We start from the raw sequence: 16,100 nt of genomic DNA on the forward strand, positions 1-16,100 counted from the left end.
CTGAAAAAATGAGGCATTTTGTTAATTTCATTTCCATTTGTAAGTTCACACAAACACAGCAGCGATTTGTCACTGTTCTCATATATTGTTTTTCATGTGTGTTACAGTGACCACAAGGGATCTCCGTTTGAGAACAAAACCGCTGAATGCACATTGAGTGTGGAGATCTCTGGAACCCCAGGTAAACACAAGAGCTCTGCTTATAGTGAAGCGAAATTTTACTTGTTGTTGATATGGAATATCGTGCTGTTTTTACTCAATAGTAAAGATAAGCTTTCTTGTTTTAGATTACTGGCAAAGGGCAAGTTCTCCCACAAGCGTAGTTTAATAGTTTAATTAAAGCTCAGGGTTCAAGGTGAACGGATGAGACACGGTCAGAATTTTACACAGTCCACTTGATTCAGTCCTATTGATTACTTTGTCCATTCTTGGGGTGATTTATTGGAAAGTTTCTCTCTTCCCCTTTGAACAAGAGTTTATTCTCTCGCTTTCATTTAGACTCTAATGCTCTTTGACTGGTCAGCTCACTTCTTCAATACATCACAGACAAATTGATGTGGCATTATTGTTTTAATTGGTTTTGCCTTGGAATTCCATTTCAGATTAGCTACAGATATTGTCTGCATCTTTTCCAGACAGTCTAGCAATTTGATTAGGGACATTAAGGTAGTTTCCTTTGCTAATTATATTATCATATTTTAATAAATATCTATATTTATAATATTTATATTAAAGGAATAGTTCATCCAAATTGAAAATCCTGTCATCATTTACTCACGCTCATGTCATTTCTGTATAAATTACTTTGTTCCGATGAACAAAAGGAAAGATATTTGGAAGAATGTTAGTAATTTTTAGTCCTGGGACATCATCCACTACTATAGTAGGAAGAATTAAATGGTACCCAAAGGTGCCAGACAACTCTTTGTTTGCCTAAATTCTTCAAAATATGTCATTACGTGTTCCACAGAACAAAAAATACAACTATGGTAGTGGATTGTGTCCAAGAACTGACAATTGCTAACATTCTTCCAAATATCTACCTGTGTTCATTGGAACAAAGACATTTATACAGGTTTGAAACAACCTGAAGGTGAGTAAATGATTACAGATTTTTATTTTTGGATGAACCATCCCTTTAAAGGTCCAGTCAGTGAAATCTAGCAGCAAGGTTGCGAATTTCAACCAACCGCTCACGCCACCCCCCCCTCCCTTTTGAAACACTACGACGGCTGACAGAACATGGGGAATTACATGCAAGGGGAGCCGCAGTGTATGTAGATAGAAATAGCTCATTCTAAGGTAATAAAAACATAACGCTTCATTCTGTAAGCTCTTTATGCACCTTTGAAGGCATAGCTGTGTATATTATATTGCATTTCTATCAATAGATCATCCCAAAATTAACACACTTGACCTTAAAGGAATTCTTAATATTTAATAATAAGAAGAGGAAATATTATTATATATTGTTATATTTCATAAAATATATAATAATATTATAATATTTTTTTAAACATGATGAAGGCAAAATAATTGAATACAATTAATTACACTTAAGACAAACTATACCTCAGCTGGGACAAAAACACAAGTCTTCAGCATTTCTCCCCTCACTTTCTTTCTCTCAGCATAAATCACGCATGTAATTATTTCTGAATCCCCCATGCAGAGATTAATCATTCCAGTTCAATAAAAACAAAATGGCTGCCCTTTCTCTCTCACGGTGTGTCACGGTGAATGGACCATTTGGGATTCACTTACTACAAAGTAAATGGGCCTCGGTGCACAGATTTGACCCGCCCTGGGGCTGGAAAGTAACCTTTTTTTGCTAAATTTGCTCAGACGGGGATTACAATGTGGATGTTAGTACACAAATGGGTTTTGGGACGACTGCGAGCCAGTGAATACGTGTGACTGTATTGGATGTGGTGTTCCGCCTTATGCTTGCATTAAGATTAAAGAGTCATGTCAGGTCAGCCTTACAGCATCTTAGACAAAGCCAAGGGTTAATTTGTCATAGTCATAAAGGACGGTTCTTATAAGCCTGTGCTATTTCATGCAAAACTAAAGAGGGCTACACAGGTGATGGAACACTTAGGCAACTGACATTTGGTGGCATTATTTGCTTTGATGTTGAATCTTTTTATTAAAGATTATGGTATTGTGCTCTCCTGTTTCGCCTCTCCTATAGACATTCGTACTCCGCTCATACGTCTCTCCTGAAGACCACACGAGATGAACTGATTACCAGTCAGTGTAACACCAGATGAGACCATTAAATCATCCATTGGGTTCCATAAATTTCCATTGGGGTCTGTGTCATCCTGACAGCAGCATGAGAAGTCATTTACAGTGCTGTAGAATTAAAGAATGGCCAGGCATTCTCACCGAAGAGAAAGAAACAAGGCACCTGCAAAATAGCGGTTGCGTGAAAGCGGTAGATTTAATACGCCTCCCTAATCCACACCCCTCTAATAGATTAACTTGTGCAGGGGTTCCTTTAATTATGGTATCGTATGACACCCAGGTCAGTCCGTGCTCCGCTCCTTGCATGGCATTTTGAGATTACCACGGGGATCAGTTTTGTAAGCTTTAACTAATAATTTGTTCAGAGATCCCTGTGTAATTCACACCTTGCCAGAAACAGATGAGAAAACCCACCGGCATATGATTGCTGTTTGCATCCACTCGCATTCATCACAGCCAGTTTTGACTGAACGGCACATATTTATGTAATGCCATGTAATTTATGTAATGTAATGTAAAGGCGATAATGGTCCTTGGTTTACGACCCTGCGTCCATTGTTTTGCCCAGATGGAGTTTAATAGGTGCGGCAAGAGTTTCTTTGGCAGCGCACGCTTTCTATTCATAGCACATCACAAAGGCCTTATGATAAATATAGTCAGGGCCGCTGTTGTTTTATATACTGCATCAGGCTGCAATTCTGTATCTGTCTAATTTAGAGAGAGATTGACAGGGAGAAGGAGATCAACGGAGTATGCTGGGGGTTGAGGATTTTTCTTTTACATGAAGGACTAGACTGGTGACTGACATCCTCTGAAGGCTGTTTTAAATCAAACCAAAAAACAATTTATAGAAAAAGGAACAGTTGTGCGTATGAGTAAGAATAGCAGATTTCAGTGAGCTGGAGAGAGGGTGAGGTGGAGAAAAATAAAGAGGAACTACCTCGGGTTGTTTGTGCAAGTGCATTACCCATGCCGTAAAGCAGCGCATCTCAATACTTCCCATATAACTGCCATCTGTTGCCCCATAAATCTGTCAGAATGGCTGGGGTTCATGAGCAGAAAAGATGGCAATGATAAGGAGGATAACAGCTCCCCGAATACTGTTCGTTCACCGGAGACAGCAAATTATGGCATTCATACATCTGCGTCTAAGTGTGCCAGCAACAACTAATGATCAGTGTGTTGGATTATATAAATGATTATTTGCCATTTTGAACAGGCTTTGTTGTGTCCGTCAAAAAGGATGTTGTTATTAAAAGATGTGAACATTGAAAAGAAGTTAACCCTATCCGTATTGTATTGCAATCTGAGGTGACATAAATCTGTCGAGGTTGCAATAAGACACGGATCAGGATTAGTAAATACTTGAATCAAACTTAGACAAGTAAGGTTGAGGAAAAATCTTTTCTCTGTTCTTCCTCCCAGGTCTGACACCACCTACCACGCCTCCTCACAAAGCCAGTCAAGAGAACCCTTTCAAAGTATCACTCAAAAACAAGCTGTCTTCATGCTCCTCCTCGGCCCCGTCAAGCAAAAGGCCCAGGCTGAGCAATGGGGGCTCTTGCCCTCAGCCAACCAGCGGCTCTATTCGGAAGGGCCCAGAGCAGACAGAGCTCTACGCCCAGCTGAGCAAGGCATCCTCCACAATGTCCCAAGGGGGATCAGAAGAACGTCGGGGCAAGCGGCCCACGCCCCGTGTCTTTGGCGATCACGACTATTGCCAGTCAAAAAGCACAAAAAGAGACAGCACCACCACCATTACCACAGCTGCAGCGGTTACTGGGCCAATGGAGGGCCGGCATGCAGAATGTAAAGACTCAGACATGCCAACTTCCACTACTTCTACATCATCTTTGTCTTCCGCCAACCCCTTGTCTTCCTCTCTGGCCAGGCAGCTTCAAGGCCTTTCCCCCACAGCTCAGGAGGCTTGTCCGACAGTGGATGCTCGAAGACAGGACCCCAACCTCACTTCCGGCTCCAAAAGTTCAGCGGATTGCTATTCTGCTGGCAGGAAACTACTAAGGGACCAGGAGATCCGGGAAGAGCTTAACAAGCACTTTGGAAACCATCAGCAAGCCGTATTTAATGAGAAGGAGGGAGAGCAGAGGGGGACCCAGCCTGTTGAGGACAGCGATTCTGGAGACGAGAACTCCGGCCTCCTCTGGGACTATATGCACCCGAGTCTGCCTGAGTTCGAGGACCTGGAGGTAGGCCGGGAACGCCTGCTCTGCTTGGGGGAAGGTTTTCCACTCGAGCTGCTCCTTGAAGGATCTCCCTCGAGCTCCCCTTCCTGCAGTTCTTTCTCGTGGAGCTCCGTTTCACCTCCTTCCACTCAGCTCTCCTCACAACACCAACGCTGCCCACGCTCCATCTCTCGTAACAGATCCTGTTCCTCAACTCACCACAGACGCAGATCCCTCTCCAGGTCTCCATACTCCCGCAGCGAGTCTCCCAACAGCCGTTCTCCCTCTCGGTAAGTTTCAGATTCGCGTCCCAGAATCACGTTTACCTAGCAATTTTTTTGGACAAGAATGTCTCAGCAGGGGAGGTTTTAAAGGAAGTAAACATCTTTTTGAGCTGTCTGATTCTCGCAGCATGGACCCTGAAGTCGTTACAGCTGATTTGGCACAACCGGAGAAAAATGACATACAATAGACAATGAGCGTTGCCTTTGAGGGACGAAGATAAACAGAGTCTTAGATTGTGTATTATACAAATTTATGTGGGATAAATTGTTCATCACCACACTCGCTGTCAAGCCTTCGCAAATCCAAGTTCAGACATTCTTTCACCATTACAGCAATGCATTGACTTGTTGTAAATTGCGGGAACACATTGAGTAGAAGTCTTGCATTTTTCAACATTTTTCATTCTCTTGTCATACGCAAACAGCGTGAGTGACAAAATAGAGTCCAACAGAGTCATTTCTTGTGCAAACACGCCTGTGTCGCTTGAGGAACTTGAGAGATTTATGGAAGTTTCCTCAGTGGACCCTTATCCCTTTAGCTTGAATTTTAGATGAATTTCTATCCAGCACTCTTTGATGGGGCTCTGTTGTTTTTAGTAGCAGCTGTTGTTTTGCTAGAAAGCATTGCCCACTTCATCCCCGTGAGATGAAAGAAACGCCCAGTGAGTGAAGCCCTGGACACTTAAAAGTGGGTTATATCCACATGGTGTGCCGGCAAGACAATGTTTACACTGCATCTTTTGATTATGATAGTGTTATTTAGTAACGCAGTGATAGTACTGATAAAGATAGGTTAAAAATCTCAGATTTGATCGCTCCCTTAAGTTAAATCTTGCGATTTTATGTACTGATGGCATAGCGGCTTATTGTTGATAGATGAAACGTTAAATAAGATTTAAGACATGAGGAGTTTACTTGACAATTAACATCTTAATCTTCTTTTATCAACAATTCACTTGTCCTTTATTTGATGTATACATTTTTGAGGATCATGTTGCCAATGTGTTATAATATGTGCTGTTTATGTGTTATATTTGCTCACCAGACTGCCAGTTATGGTTTATTATTAAATGAGGTGCATATCTTAATGCTTTAATTGCGGTTTGTCTTCTTCTTCTTCCCACACAGTTCTCCTGAAAATATGGATGGTAGCACTTTTATTCCCAGGATTTATAAAAGCCTTCGATCCCAATCTAATTCAATTTTTGGTCGCAGGCCCCGGTAAGTGCCAGTACTTGGGAAATGTAAAGTCTATGATGTGACAATTGACATAAAAGTATTAAAGTATTCTAGTTTAAAATGTAAATGCTGATAATACAGATACGAGACAGACTTAAATAAGTGCCGTGAGGTAATGTACTGTGTCTGCAGAACTTTCAGAGTCCGTCCTTATGCAAAGGAAGCAAGTCGTTTGCTGACTCTGTCTAATTGATATGATGAGTTATGATGATACATCAGTTCAAGGCTTAAACTTGGAAAACTTTTACAATAAAGCTTATGTTGGCAGGAGCAGCTTGCTTTAGGGACCCGCTGCCTCTCAGAAGCACCTTCTCCCTTATGACACTTCAGCCCGTTCATATTGTGCTTTTACACCGTGTTGCAAATGGTTGTAGGAGAAGTTGCACTTTTTTGGACACAAAGTTCAAACTAAGCAAAAAGTAATGGCATGTGAAGTTGTGCTGACAGACACAGCTGCCAAATTTCTGCTATATTCCCTTAAGAGTAGCGCCATTGGGAGCCGTAACCTTTCGCAATGTAATGAGACAACTTATTAATGTGTTTGTTTGTGTTCCACGCTAAGAAGAATAGAAAGCAAGCTGCTCCGGGTGTGCGGAATCCCAAGGCCACTTGAGAAAAACAATACATTTATGTACACGGAGCCAAACCGTATTACTCAGAAATTGCTCTTTTTTGGCATACTGAAGTGAAGATATGTTTGGACTTTTCCTTAAATGTATTGTATAGTATACACTGCAATTTAATGTCATTATTTTGAATAGCACATTTGATCAGTAGTATTTAAGGCTTTGGTATCTTTGCAAATAAGAGCACGGATCACGAGTGAATTAAAATCTGAGAGGCAAGAGAATCAAAAAAGCATTTTGATTTGCTCTCCATAAAGTTGCGTTGCTGTCAAGGATCATAAATTGAGATATTTGTGATGTTTCTTTCCTATGGGTATGTGTCGAAAGTGTGACATCTTTCTGAAATGTTTTCAACTGTAGGTACGACAGCTACGAGGAATACCAGCACGAGCGTCTGAAGAGGGAAGAGTACAGACGGGATTATGAGAAACGGGAATACGAGAGGGCTGAGCAGAGGGAGACACAACGGCAGAAAGCACTAGTGAGTGACCCGGCTCAGTGTTTTATTCAATTATTAGTCTTGTTTTTCATTCTGCTCAACTTGAAGTTATGTTTTACTGTGAAATGTATTTTGTTGCGTGTGTATCCACCATTGGAAGTTGTTAGTGGACAAATAATTGTATATCGGTATCTAAGACGGAAAGTGCCCTTAGCCGAAGAAACACGCTATTATGGGAAAGTTTTCCAGTCGCTCTCTCTCTCTCCTGCTAGCAGGAATCATACAATTTGTGTTTTCAGGCTTCATCTCGCTCTCATCAGTGCGTATGCCTAAAGAAAGCTGGAAGCGCACTCATATCCCAGCGCGCTCTCTCTCTCTCTCTACTACTGAACTCGTGCAAAGACGCAACTCTGAATCATTCAGTTTCCTCTTTATCCCCCAGTTGTGTATTTTTACCATCTCTGCGGCGTTTCAGAACGATGCCGGATTCTATTAATCACACCACGGGCTAAATGCTTTTGACCAGACAACCGAGGGAAAAGTTAAATTAAGATAGCCTAAATCAAAGGTATGTTAATACACAGTCCCAAAACGAGCGTTTTAATTTGAACGGTTACATATTTGAAACGCGTCTCCCCGAGATGAAATATCAGTTTTGTTCTCTCTCGCCGTGCCTGAACAGACTGTGAAATGAGACGGCTTTCCAACTCAGTTCACTGATAAATGCACACGTCAAATAATGCACGCATGACTCGGCCCCAGCGTACGTTCCTTTTTTTCCTCTTCTCCGCAGCAGCGAGACAATTACTAGCAGCGGCGGCTCAGCTGTCAGAAGAGGTTTTGGGGGGGCACAGGATGTGAGCGCTTCATACGAAGCTCCAGTCTCAGGGTGTCATCTTTTAAACCTTGCCGCATTTATCAGCTGTCAGCAACAAAAACTACCAATTCAGCAAACACTTTCGTCTCCTATTGTACGTGATGGAAGGGGGGGAGGGGGTTGAGCCGCGGAGAAAACGGAGAAAAAACCCTGGCGTGTGTCGCGGTTCATTTGTAGGTTTCTGTTGTTGTTGACACGCCAACAGCATGCGCAGGGGTGAATTATGACTCTGTTGTGTGACTTGAGATCTTTTATGCATGACTTACAAGAGACCTCTGGTTATAGTCGAGGATCATAGGTATATTTTGTCAGGTATGTGAACAAATGAATAAATGATGGCGGGTAATAAGGCTCGAGGCTTGGGCTTTATCTCAAGATTAGCGGAATTAAATGAATTCGGCCTGGTGGTGGGATCTTTTGGTTTTCATCATCTGTTTGGTTGCTTTTTTCTCTTTGGTTCGTTTTCTTAAAATGGATTTAAAGCTCAAATAGTAACGCACATTACCTGTTGATACATTGGTGAATATAAATGATGATGAACGGACGTTTTGACATCATGGTGCCTGTGATTGTATAATGAAAAGTACAAAATTATCCTATTAGGTAATTACAAAGCAAAATATGAATACGTACTGTAAAAATGACCCAGAAAGCCTGCCTCCATCCACAATATGTGTATAAAATCTATTAAGCTATAACCCAGCACAACGCTGTATTTAAAAGTTCATTAAATCTATTTCTTTATTTCACTTATTTGTGAACACTTATTGTGTTCGTCATACAGCTTTGGAACAACACAAGTTTTGTTTTTGGCCGAACATTATTCACTTAATTAATGAATCATGTTTCCAAATGAGGACATGCCTGAGTTTCCGCAAAGGGGGGGGTTTGGCAGATTTGGCTCATTTTGGGGAACAGTTACATCCCCAAACTACAGCGCACACACATAAAACAGTCAAAAAGACAAAAGCGTCCTCCAGACATTTTCTTGGTTTTCCCACAGTGTTGAATGTTAATTACAGTCATGGGGTGAGGTTGACAAAAGTCAAGGAGAAAGAAACGGAGCGACAGAAGCTCTACGTTAGACTAATCTCTGCTCTCTCATTCTCTCTTTGACCAGGAGGAGAGGCGAGTGGTGTATGTGGGACGTCTTCGTGCCAACAGCACACGCACAGAGCTCAAACGCCGCTTTGAAGTTTTCGGCGAGATTGAGGAGTGCACAGTCAACTTGAGACATGATGGGTAAGGCAGCGTGCTTTTTCTATATTAGCACTTTGCTTTAGCTCAGTGGTAAGAGCATGGCGCTAGCGACAACAAGGTCATGGGTTCGATCCCAAGGATTGCACAATGCACATATTCGGAAACAAATGTGTAATGCAATGTAAGTCGCTTTGGATAAAAGCGTCTGCCGAATCCATAAATGTAAATGTAAATTGTTCGTGTCAAATGGTAAAAGGGGTCAATATCTTTCTTGAGAATGAGAGAAATCCTTCAAATCTTCTTAATTATGCACTTTGCACCATATGATGGTGATTAAGGGAACAGGCTTAGCTGCTTCTCATGACCTGAATAACAGATTCTCACGTGTACATGTGGATTTGAATACAAATTACAACGCAACGCTGACCGGTGGAAAGCAAGAAGTTTATTGATTCCAGAGTTGTGTGGTGTGAATGGGAGCTTTAGGGCTAGTCAACTGGTGACCCACGTGGCCAAATGCAACACCTCAACAAATAAGCAGAGAGACTTTAAGAATGGTATGCTTTAAGAAATGCGTCTCCTGAGTAGGGTGATCACCTGTCCTGCTTTGCGTTGTAACGCACAGCATTTTCACCTCTTGTCCAGCATGTCACATATTGAGAAAATGTCCCAAAATTTTCATCAGTCTGTTAGGATTTTAGTTGTCACATAAAGAAACACGTTCTTTAACCCGAAACGCACATGAGATGCTTATTTGCGTATTTAACTATTTATCAGCGCTGTGTTAAAAGCAGCAACCCGGTGCACTCCAGTGTCCAATGAGCTCATATAAACTCAAGTATGTTTTAAAGCCTGACTTTTACCCAATGTATGAGAAGAAGCACGTGATTTCAGTCATCAAGAGGCTGCGTCTGTCAGTAGATCGGGTGGCGATCCTCCCATGTCAACTTGCCGAATAGAAACTCACTAAAACATCTTACACTGTGTTTAGCCTATAGGTTGTGGTTAGTGTATTAAAATACAAATTATTTACAAATAAGTGCATTTAACAATTAATCATTTTAAAAGAGAAACTCTTTTTTTATATTCCTTTAGTTTTCTCTTTTTGAGAAGATCTTTAAAGTTTACAAAATTATAAGTTTATTTAAATTTAAAGAGACAGTGAACCTAAAATTGAAATCGCCATAAAAAATGTTATATAGCATTTTATCTATGACTTAACTATTCTGTAGTTGAAATGGACTAAATAACACGTTATTTTTATGTTTTTTTAATTCTGTTAATATATCACAGTTTCGCGCTACCTTTCAATTGTGTCCCACATTGTTCCACACCAACGGATTACCAGTCCCACATTTGGTTTGTTGGGTGGTGGTCATCCTAATCCAAATCGCTGCTACATTTAATACAAAAGTAATTCACGGCTCATAACGAGTGATCTCTTATAAAGCGATTTGATCGGTCTGTCCAAGAAACGTAATGTTATTTGTATTGTTATAACATTGGTTTGCGCACACGATAGGCCGCGTTCCAAAACGCATCATGTGCACTTGAAAATAACTGCTGGAAGTACTGTGAACCACGTGAAATGTTGTCTCAGATAAGGAAAAAACGATGTTGATGTTTATTACTGCATTCATTATGTATGATTTAAACAGCTGTATTTACAAAAACAGCTGTTCATCTCCCTCCACAACTTGCACTTAAAAGGATCTGCTATTATAGGTGCGTGGGGCACATGAATGCGATTGGAATTCACTCGAAGATGCGATAAGAGCGAGGGAGGGCACGGTGGCTTAGTGGTTAGCACGTTTGCCTCACACCTCCAGGGTTGGGGGTTCGATTCCCGCTTCCAACTTGTGTGTGTGGAGTTTGCATGTTCTCCCCGTGCCTCGGGGGTTTCCTCCGGGTACTCCGGTTTCCTCCCCTGATCCAAAGACATGCATGGTAGGTTGATTGGCATCTCTGGAAAAATTGTCCGTAGGGTGTGAGTGCGTGAGTGAATGAGTGTGTGTGTGTGCCCTGCGATGGGTTGGCACTCCATCCAGGGGGTGTATCCTGCCTTGATGCCCGATGACTCCTGAGATAGGCACAGGCTCCCCGTGACCCGAGGTAGTTCGGATAAGCGGTAGAAAATGGAATGGAATGGAATGCGATAAGAGCGTTCATTTTCTTGCACAGACAAATTGATTCGCTTTATTAGACGCCAGTTTAACGTAAAGGGGCAGGGATTACTTTTGTGCTGAATGTATTAGCGATTTTGACTGTTTTCATTTGACTTTCAATAATATTTTCAAAAATATGTTCTTGAATATAAACAATACCAACTACATCTTTGAAGTACTGGGGGACTAGGGGTGAGTAAATTCATTAAATGTATTCGGCAATGCAATATAAAATACAATTAAAAAACAAAATCCCTTAAAATTATATATCATGAAAAGGTATAAACTGGATGCAATATTTGTGTGCATGTTTTAATATATGACCTGTAACTGAGAGCAACAAAAACAGTATAAAGGAACAAAATGCGATAAATAACGGAAATACAAAACAACCGAAGAAATTATGATATGGGGAAAAAACTGGCCCGCATTCTATTAATACTTTTGGTATCTGGGCCTCAAAGAAAAGTAGTTGAAGACCCCTGGAATAAACCATAGCTTTTAATCTAACTCTTTATTTTCTGTTTCAGGGACAACTTTGGCTTCATCACCTACCGCTACACTTGTGACGCGCTCGCTGCTCTTGAAAACGGACATACCTTGCGCAGGTCGAACGAGCCTCACTTTGAGCTCTGCCTTGGTGGACAAAAGCAAGTCTGTAAATCAAATTACACAGATTTAGGTGAGTGTAACAGCTTGACTTGCAGACCTAAGTGCAGCCTTTCTCATCCTCCCTAGGTGAAAGTATTGCCACAATAATCCATAAGAGGTACTCGGTTATAGTGAGTTTACCACGGTAGCGACACGGGACACGAGAGACGTGATCAACGGTTTCTGGTTTATCCAATCCCAATTTAGAATTGATCTCTTTACACACACAGTCAGGGGTGCCGCTAGGTATTGTGGGCCCCCGTCTAAATATTAGGCTGGGCCCAGTCCATTCCGGGTCCATGATCGCTTTTCCCCCGGGCAGGCGTCCCCAATAGTGCGTGGACCTCTGTATCATACTAACCTACAGCAGCCCCCCCCCCGTATGGTGCCCCTGCACGTAGTTGGAGTTTTGTGTGCACTAAATGCCTAACAAAAAGCGAGACGGGAAAACAGTAAGGAAGGGTAGGAGAGCAAGGTCAAGCCCCACCAGCTTCCTCTTTCCAAGTGTGCCTCCATCTGCCTGCTGTTGAGATGTTGCACAGCAGCAAGAACTAACCATGACACTGAGGAGTGAGCCGCCTGCAGAAAGACAGAGAGAGAGAGAGAGAGAGAGAGAGACACATGGAGAAATTAAGAGGAAGTTTTCTGTCGGAGATTGACTGATTAATAAACAGATTCATCTCCATCTGTCCTAGACTCATTTATATTCTGCTTTCCACCACCATCGCTGCAATTCTGTTGTACATTACAATTGTTCTAGTCTATTCCTGTATCTTCTTGTAGTTAGAAAAGCTCGAAACAAGTGGAAAACTTTTGATATTGTGATTGAAAGAAAAATGTAATGTAATTGGGAATTAAAATGTATATTGTCAGTCTAAATTGTAATACCTTTTTGCTGAAGCAAAACACTTTTTTTTCCTAGAAATTGTTCCTTTAAAACTTATTGAAGAAAAGTATCATTTGCAATATGCTCAACAACAATGCTTAACGTTTGTGATTTTTTGATAAGTTTCATTCAAATACATTTAAAATGGAAAATTCTATATTTCAGCATGCATTTTTCACATTATTTTTGGGGCGAAAAGCATCGCTCTCTCTTTCTGTCTCTCCAGACTATCTGCTGTCTGAATCAACTATAAACTTTGACTCTATATATCTATAGATATGTATTAAAAGCATTTAGTTGTTAAATTGCACATTTATGAAATTTTAGCAATTTCTATTGGTTAAAAGTGAAGAACCGCCTACTCTACATCTAGTCTTTCTTTTGCACTCAATATTTCTCTCAATTCACCCAGTCACGCTCTCTCTCACATATGAAAGATTATTAGATACCTATACAGGGTGTTCATTCCGGCCCAGAATGCACCAGCAGATAGTCTCCTCTTCATCTGCGCTGTGTCCTCTGTATAAGATTACCAAGGTTACGATCTAGACCATATCAGATTGATGGATCCATGAATGACAGATTCTTCTGTAAAATGTTATGGGTTTTTTTCTGGCCGTGATGCATATGATGGGGTTGTGGTGATAATAGGCACTCAGGATTTCCACCTATTGGGAAAAAGTGTCATGTGGGGGCAGGGAGCAGAGGGATTGAATCCTAAGGGTAGTGCCTTTACTGGGGATGTGTAAAACCACAGATATTTGGGTTCTTCAGACTCTCAACACTTCACGTATAGCCGCGCACCACATCTATTTTCTGTAGATTGTGAGATCACGGACGTGTGACGCTCGAGACACTGAGATGATTCGTCTCCATCGATAGCACTGCGGGTCAATGAAAGGGAACAAGAGCACTTTCCTTCAAATAATGAGGACATTACCGTGTATTTCAAAGGCTCAGGGTAAGGCCAAAGGTATTTGGATTCTGGATAATACGTCATCCAAAGGTGATCTTAGAAGCGTTTGTTAGAGGCCGTATAGCAAAGGCATCATGTTTGGGAATCTACCCCCGCCTCAGGGTGGATGAATGGACCGACCTTCGTTTTACCAGTGCCAGGGTTTTTATGGCGAGCGTAGGAAGAACCGCAGAGACAGGAGCAGATGAAGAGGCAAGCGACTAGAATAATGCCACGCCACAAGTCGTCCTGTCAATCTTTCCTCTTTCTTTTCCACTTTCCTTCTCGATTTCTGAGACACCGTCCATTAGTTCTAAGTGGAGCGGAGGGGCATTTTTCATCTTTCAAGGTGCGCGGCATGACACGATTCTCCCCTTAGCCATAGTATTACATCACGACTGGCACTTCCTGCCTGCCACGGTCATTCCCATTTCTCAGGTGCCGCGACTGCGCCGCAGCGCTTGCGAGGGCACCATTTGCGACGCCGTCTGCCAGTGGAGATTAGACGGGCGTATTTATTATCCTGGGCGTGAATCAAATCGTATGATAGCTTGGTTCTCATTTCAGGCAGTGGATCCTCGACGTTTAAACCCACTGAGGAGTATTAGGGTACTTGACAAATATACTGTACATGTGTCTTACAGCAACAATTTTGAAAACAAAATGTTAATAATAAATTTTGATTCATATTATTATTGACAATATAGAATGCCATTAGAGATTGATTTATAGAATGATTTATCTTCATTGTTAGTTTGTTTTTCAAACTCTTTGCTGTCACAGCATTGGACACATTTATGGGTTTATTTGTCAGCTATACCCACATTCAGGACTTGACGGCATGCGAGATGTAACAGAGATTTTGTTGCATTGAAATTTATTTTATTCTAATTCTAAAATGTATTTACAAACAGTGGCCTTTCATGAAATGATGATATAGATTCTGTTTTTTTTTTCGATGATACCACCAAATGATCCAGGAATATTAAAGTAAATGTACTCGTTTGAAAACTGCTGTGTGTATCGACCAAAAGACCAGTTTTCTAAAATCCTGCCGATGTCTGCCACTTCTTTCAGATTCCCATTCCGACGACTTTGATCCAGCCTCCACTAAAAGCAAGTACGACTCGATGGATTTTGACAGCTTGTTGCGCGAGGCCCAATACAGCCTGAGAAGGTAATGAGCACCGGCTGGCTTGAAAGAGAGGAATTGCAATACCTCACTCTTCTTTCTGTTCTTTCAATACAAGACTACCAGACTTTTTACACTTTAAGTGAGAAGAGTATATGTGGACGAAAAAGTTCTACGTATATAAAGGGATATATGTGTATAGATGTATACCTGCAAAGCAAAGTTTACATGAATCTAGCTGCTGCAAAGCTGAGGACAGACATGGCCTGTGGAGTAGTGTAGTGGACACTGTTTTAGTGGACTACACAAGTGTGCGGTCGTGCACTGTCCCGCTGCACGAGGCTCTGAGAGACACACTAATCTTCATCAGAGTTTTCTCCACACTTCACCCTCGGCACTTTGACAGGTGGGGAAGCGCAGCTTTTTCAATCTGTTTTTATTGTTTGGAGTTTATTTTTGTGGGCTGTTTCTTTTTTAAACCGGTGTTTGTATGTGGTGTTACATTATGGAGGGTTTTGGGAAATCGATGGGACGGTAACACCGTCTGCATTTACAGAGCTGGAAAAATGTAGTCGCCTATTTACAACTGTTGTTAAAAGAAATATTTTTATTTGATGTGCATATCAGCGTTCTTTGTTTGTTACAGCTATGCACTGTAAAACGCAGCCTTTTTAAGATGAAATTTTCTAGAATGTTGATCTGTAGTCATTGCAATGATGTATAGCCTACACTGTGTGATCTGATTGTAATGTGGAGATTTGTTGCTCTTATGGGGGAGCACGCGACAAACTTTGTCTCTGTTTTTCTTTTCGGGTTGTTTTTATTTGCTTTCATTTTTGTAAGGATTTATTTTATTCAAGAACTCCATGTGCAGTTTCATCCCATTTTGAAGTTCACGTCGCAGTGTTTTCCTTATACATGATGTGTATGATAGATTTTCATGGGTTTATGTTCACACTTGTATAAAGAAAAAAAACGATAAACCCCAAGATATTTTCTTATTTTATTTGATCTTTTTTGTGGGTAGGAATCAATAGCTTTCATTTGATTTCTCTGTTCACAATAATTATTGTTATTGTTCCTGTTTGATAATACACTTTCACAAAGAGATGATTATTAATCTAACACAGATCGACTTATTTATGTATTTATCTCAGTATTTTAATCAAAATATTTATGGCTGCCATCTCACATGATGCGCCTTACAAATTTT

At 41.1% G+C, this 16,100-nt stretch overlaps 1 protein-coding gene across 7 annotated transcripts in view; it reads left to right on the forward strand.

Moving 5' to 3' along the window:
- The window catches only part of ppargc1a (peroxisome proliferator-activated receptor gamma, coactivator 1 alpha), a 267,178-nt gene extending 251,302 nt beyond the window's left edge, over nt 1-15,876 (forward strand). For all 7 annotated transcript variants that reach the window (XM_056749146.1, XM_056749154.1, XM_056749138.1 and 4 more), the window contains exons 7-13: nt 108-181; nt 3,676-4,723; nt 5,846-5,938; nt 6,943-7,063; nt 9,019-9,140; nt 11,794-11,945; nt 14,833-15,876. In XM_056749146.1, the coding sequence (XP_056605124.1) occupies nt 108-181; nt 3,676-4,723; nt 5,846-5,938; nt 6,943-7,063; nt 9,019-9,140; nt 11,794-11,945; nt 14,833-14,936 (1,714 nt within the window). In that variant the 3' untranslated portion in view covers nt 14,937-15,876. The remainder of the gene's footprint in view (nt 1-107; nt 182-3,675; nt 4,724-5,845; nt 5,939-6,942; nt 7,064-9,018; nt 9,141-11,793; nt 11,946-14,832) is intronic.
- Nucleotides 15,877-16,100: the final 224 nt, after the last annotated feature.

The sequence above is a fragment of the Triplophysa dalaica genome, chromosome 1 (assembly GCF_015846415.1).
Source record: "Triplophysa dalaica isolate WHDGS20190420 chromosome 1, ASM1584641v1, whole genome shotgun sequence".
Taxonomy (NCBI): domain Eukaryota; kingdom Metazoa; phylum Chordata; class Actinopteri; order Cypriniformes; family Nemacheilidae; genus Triplophysa; species Triplophysa dalaica.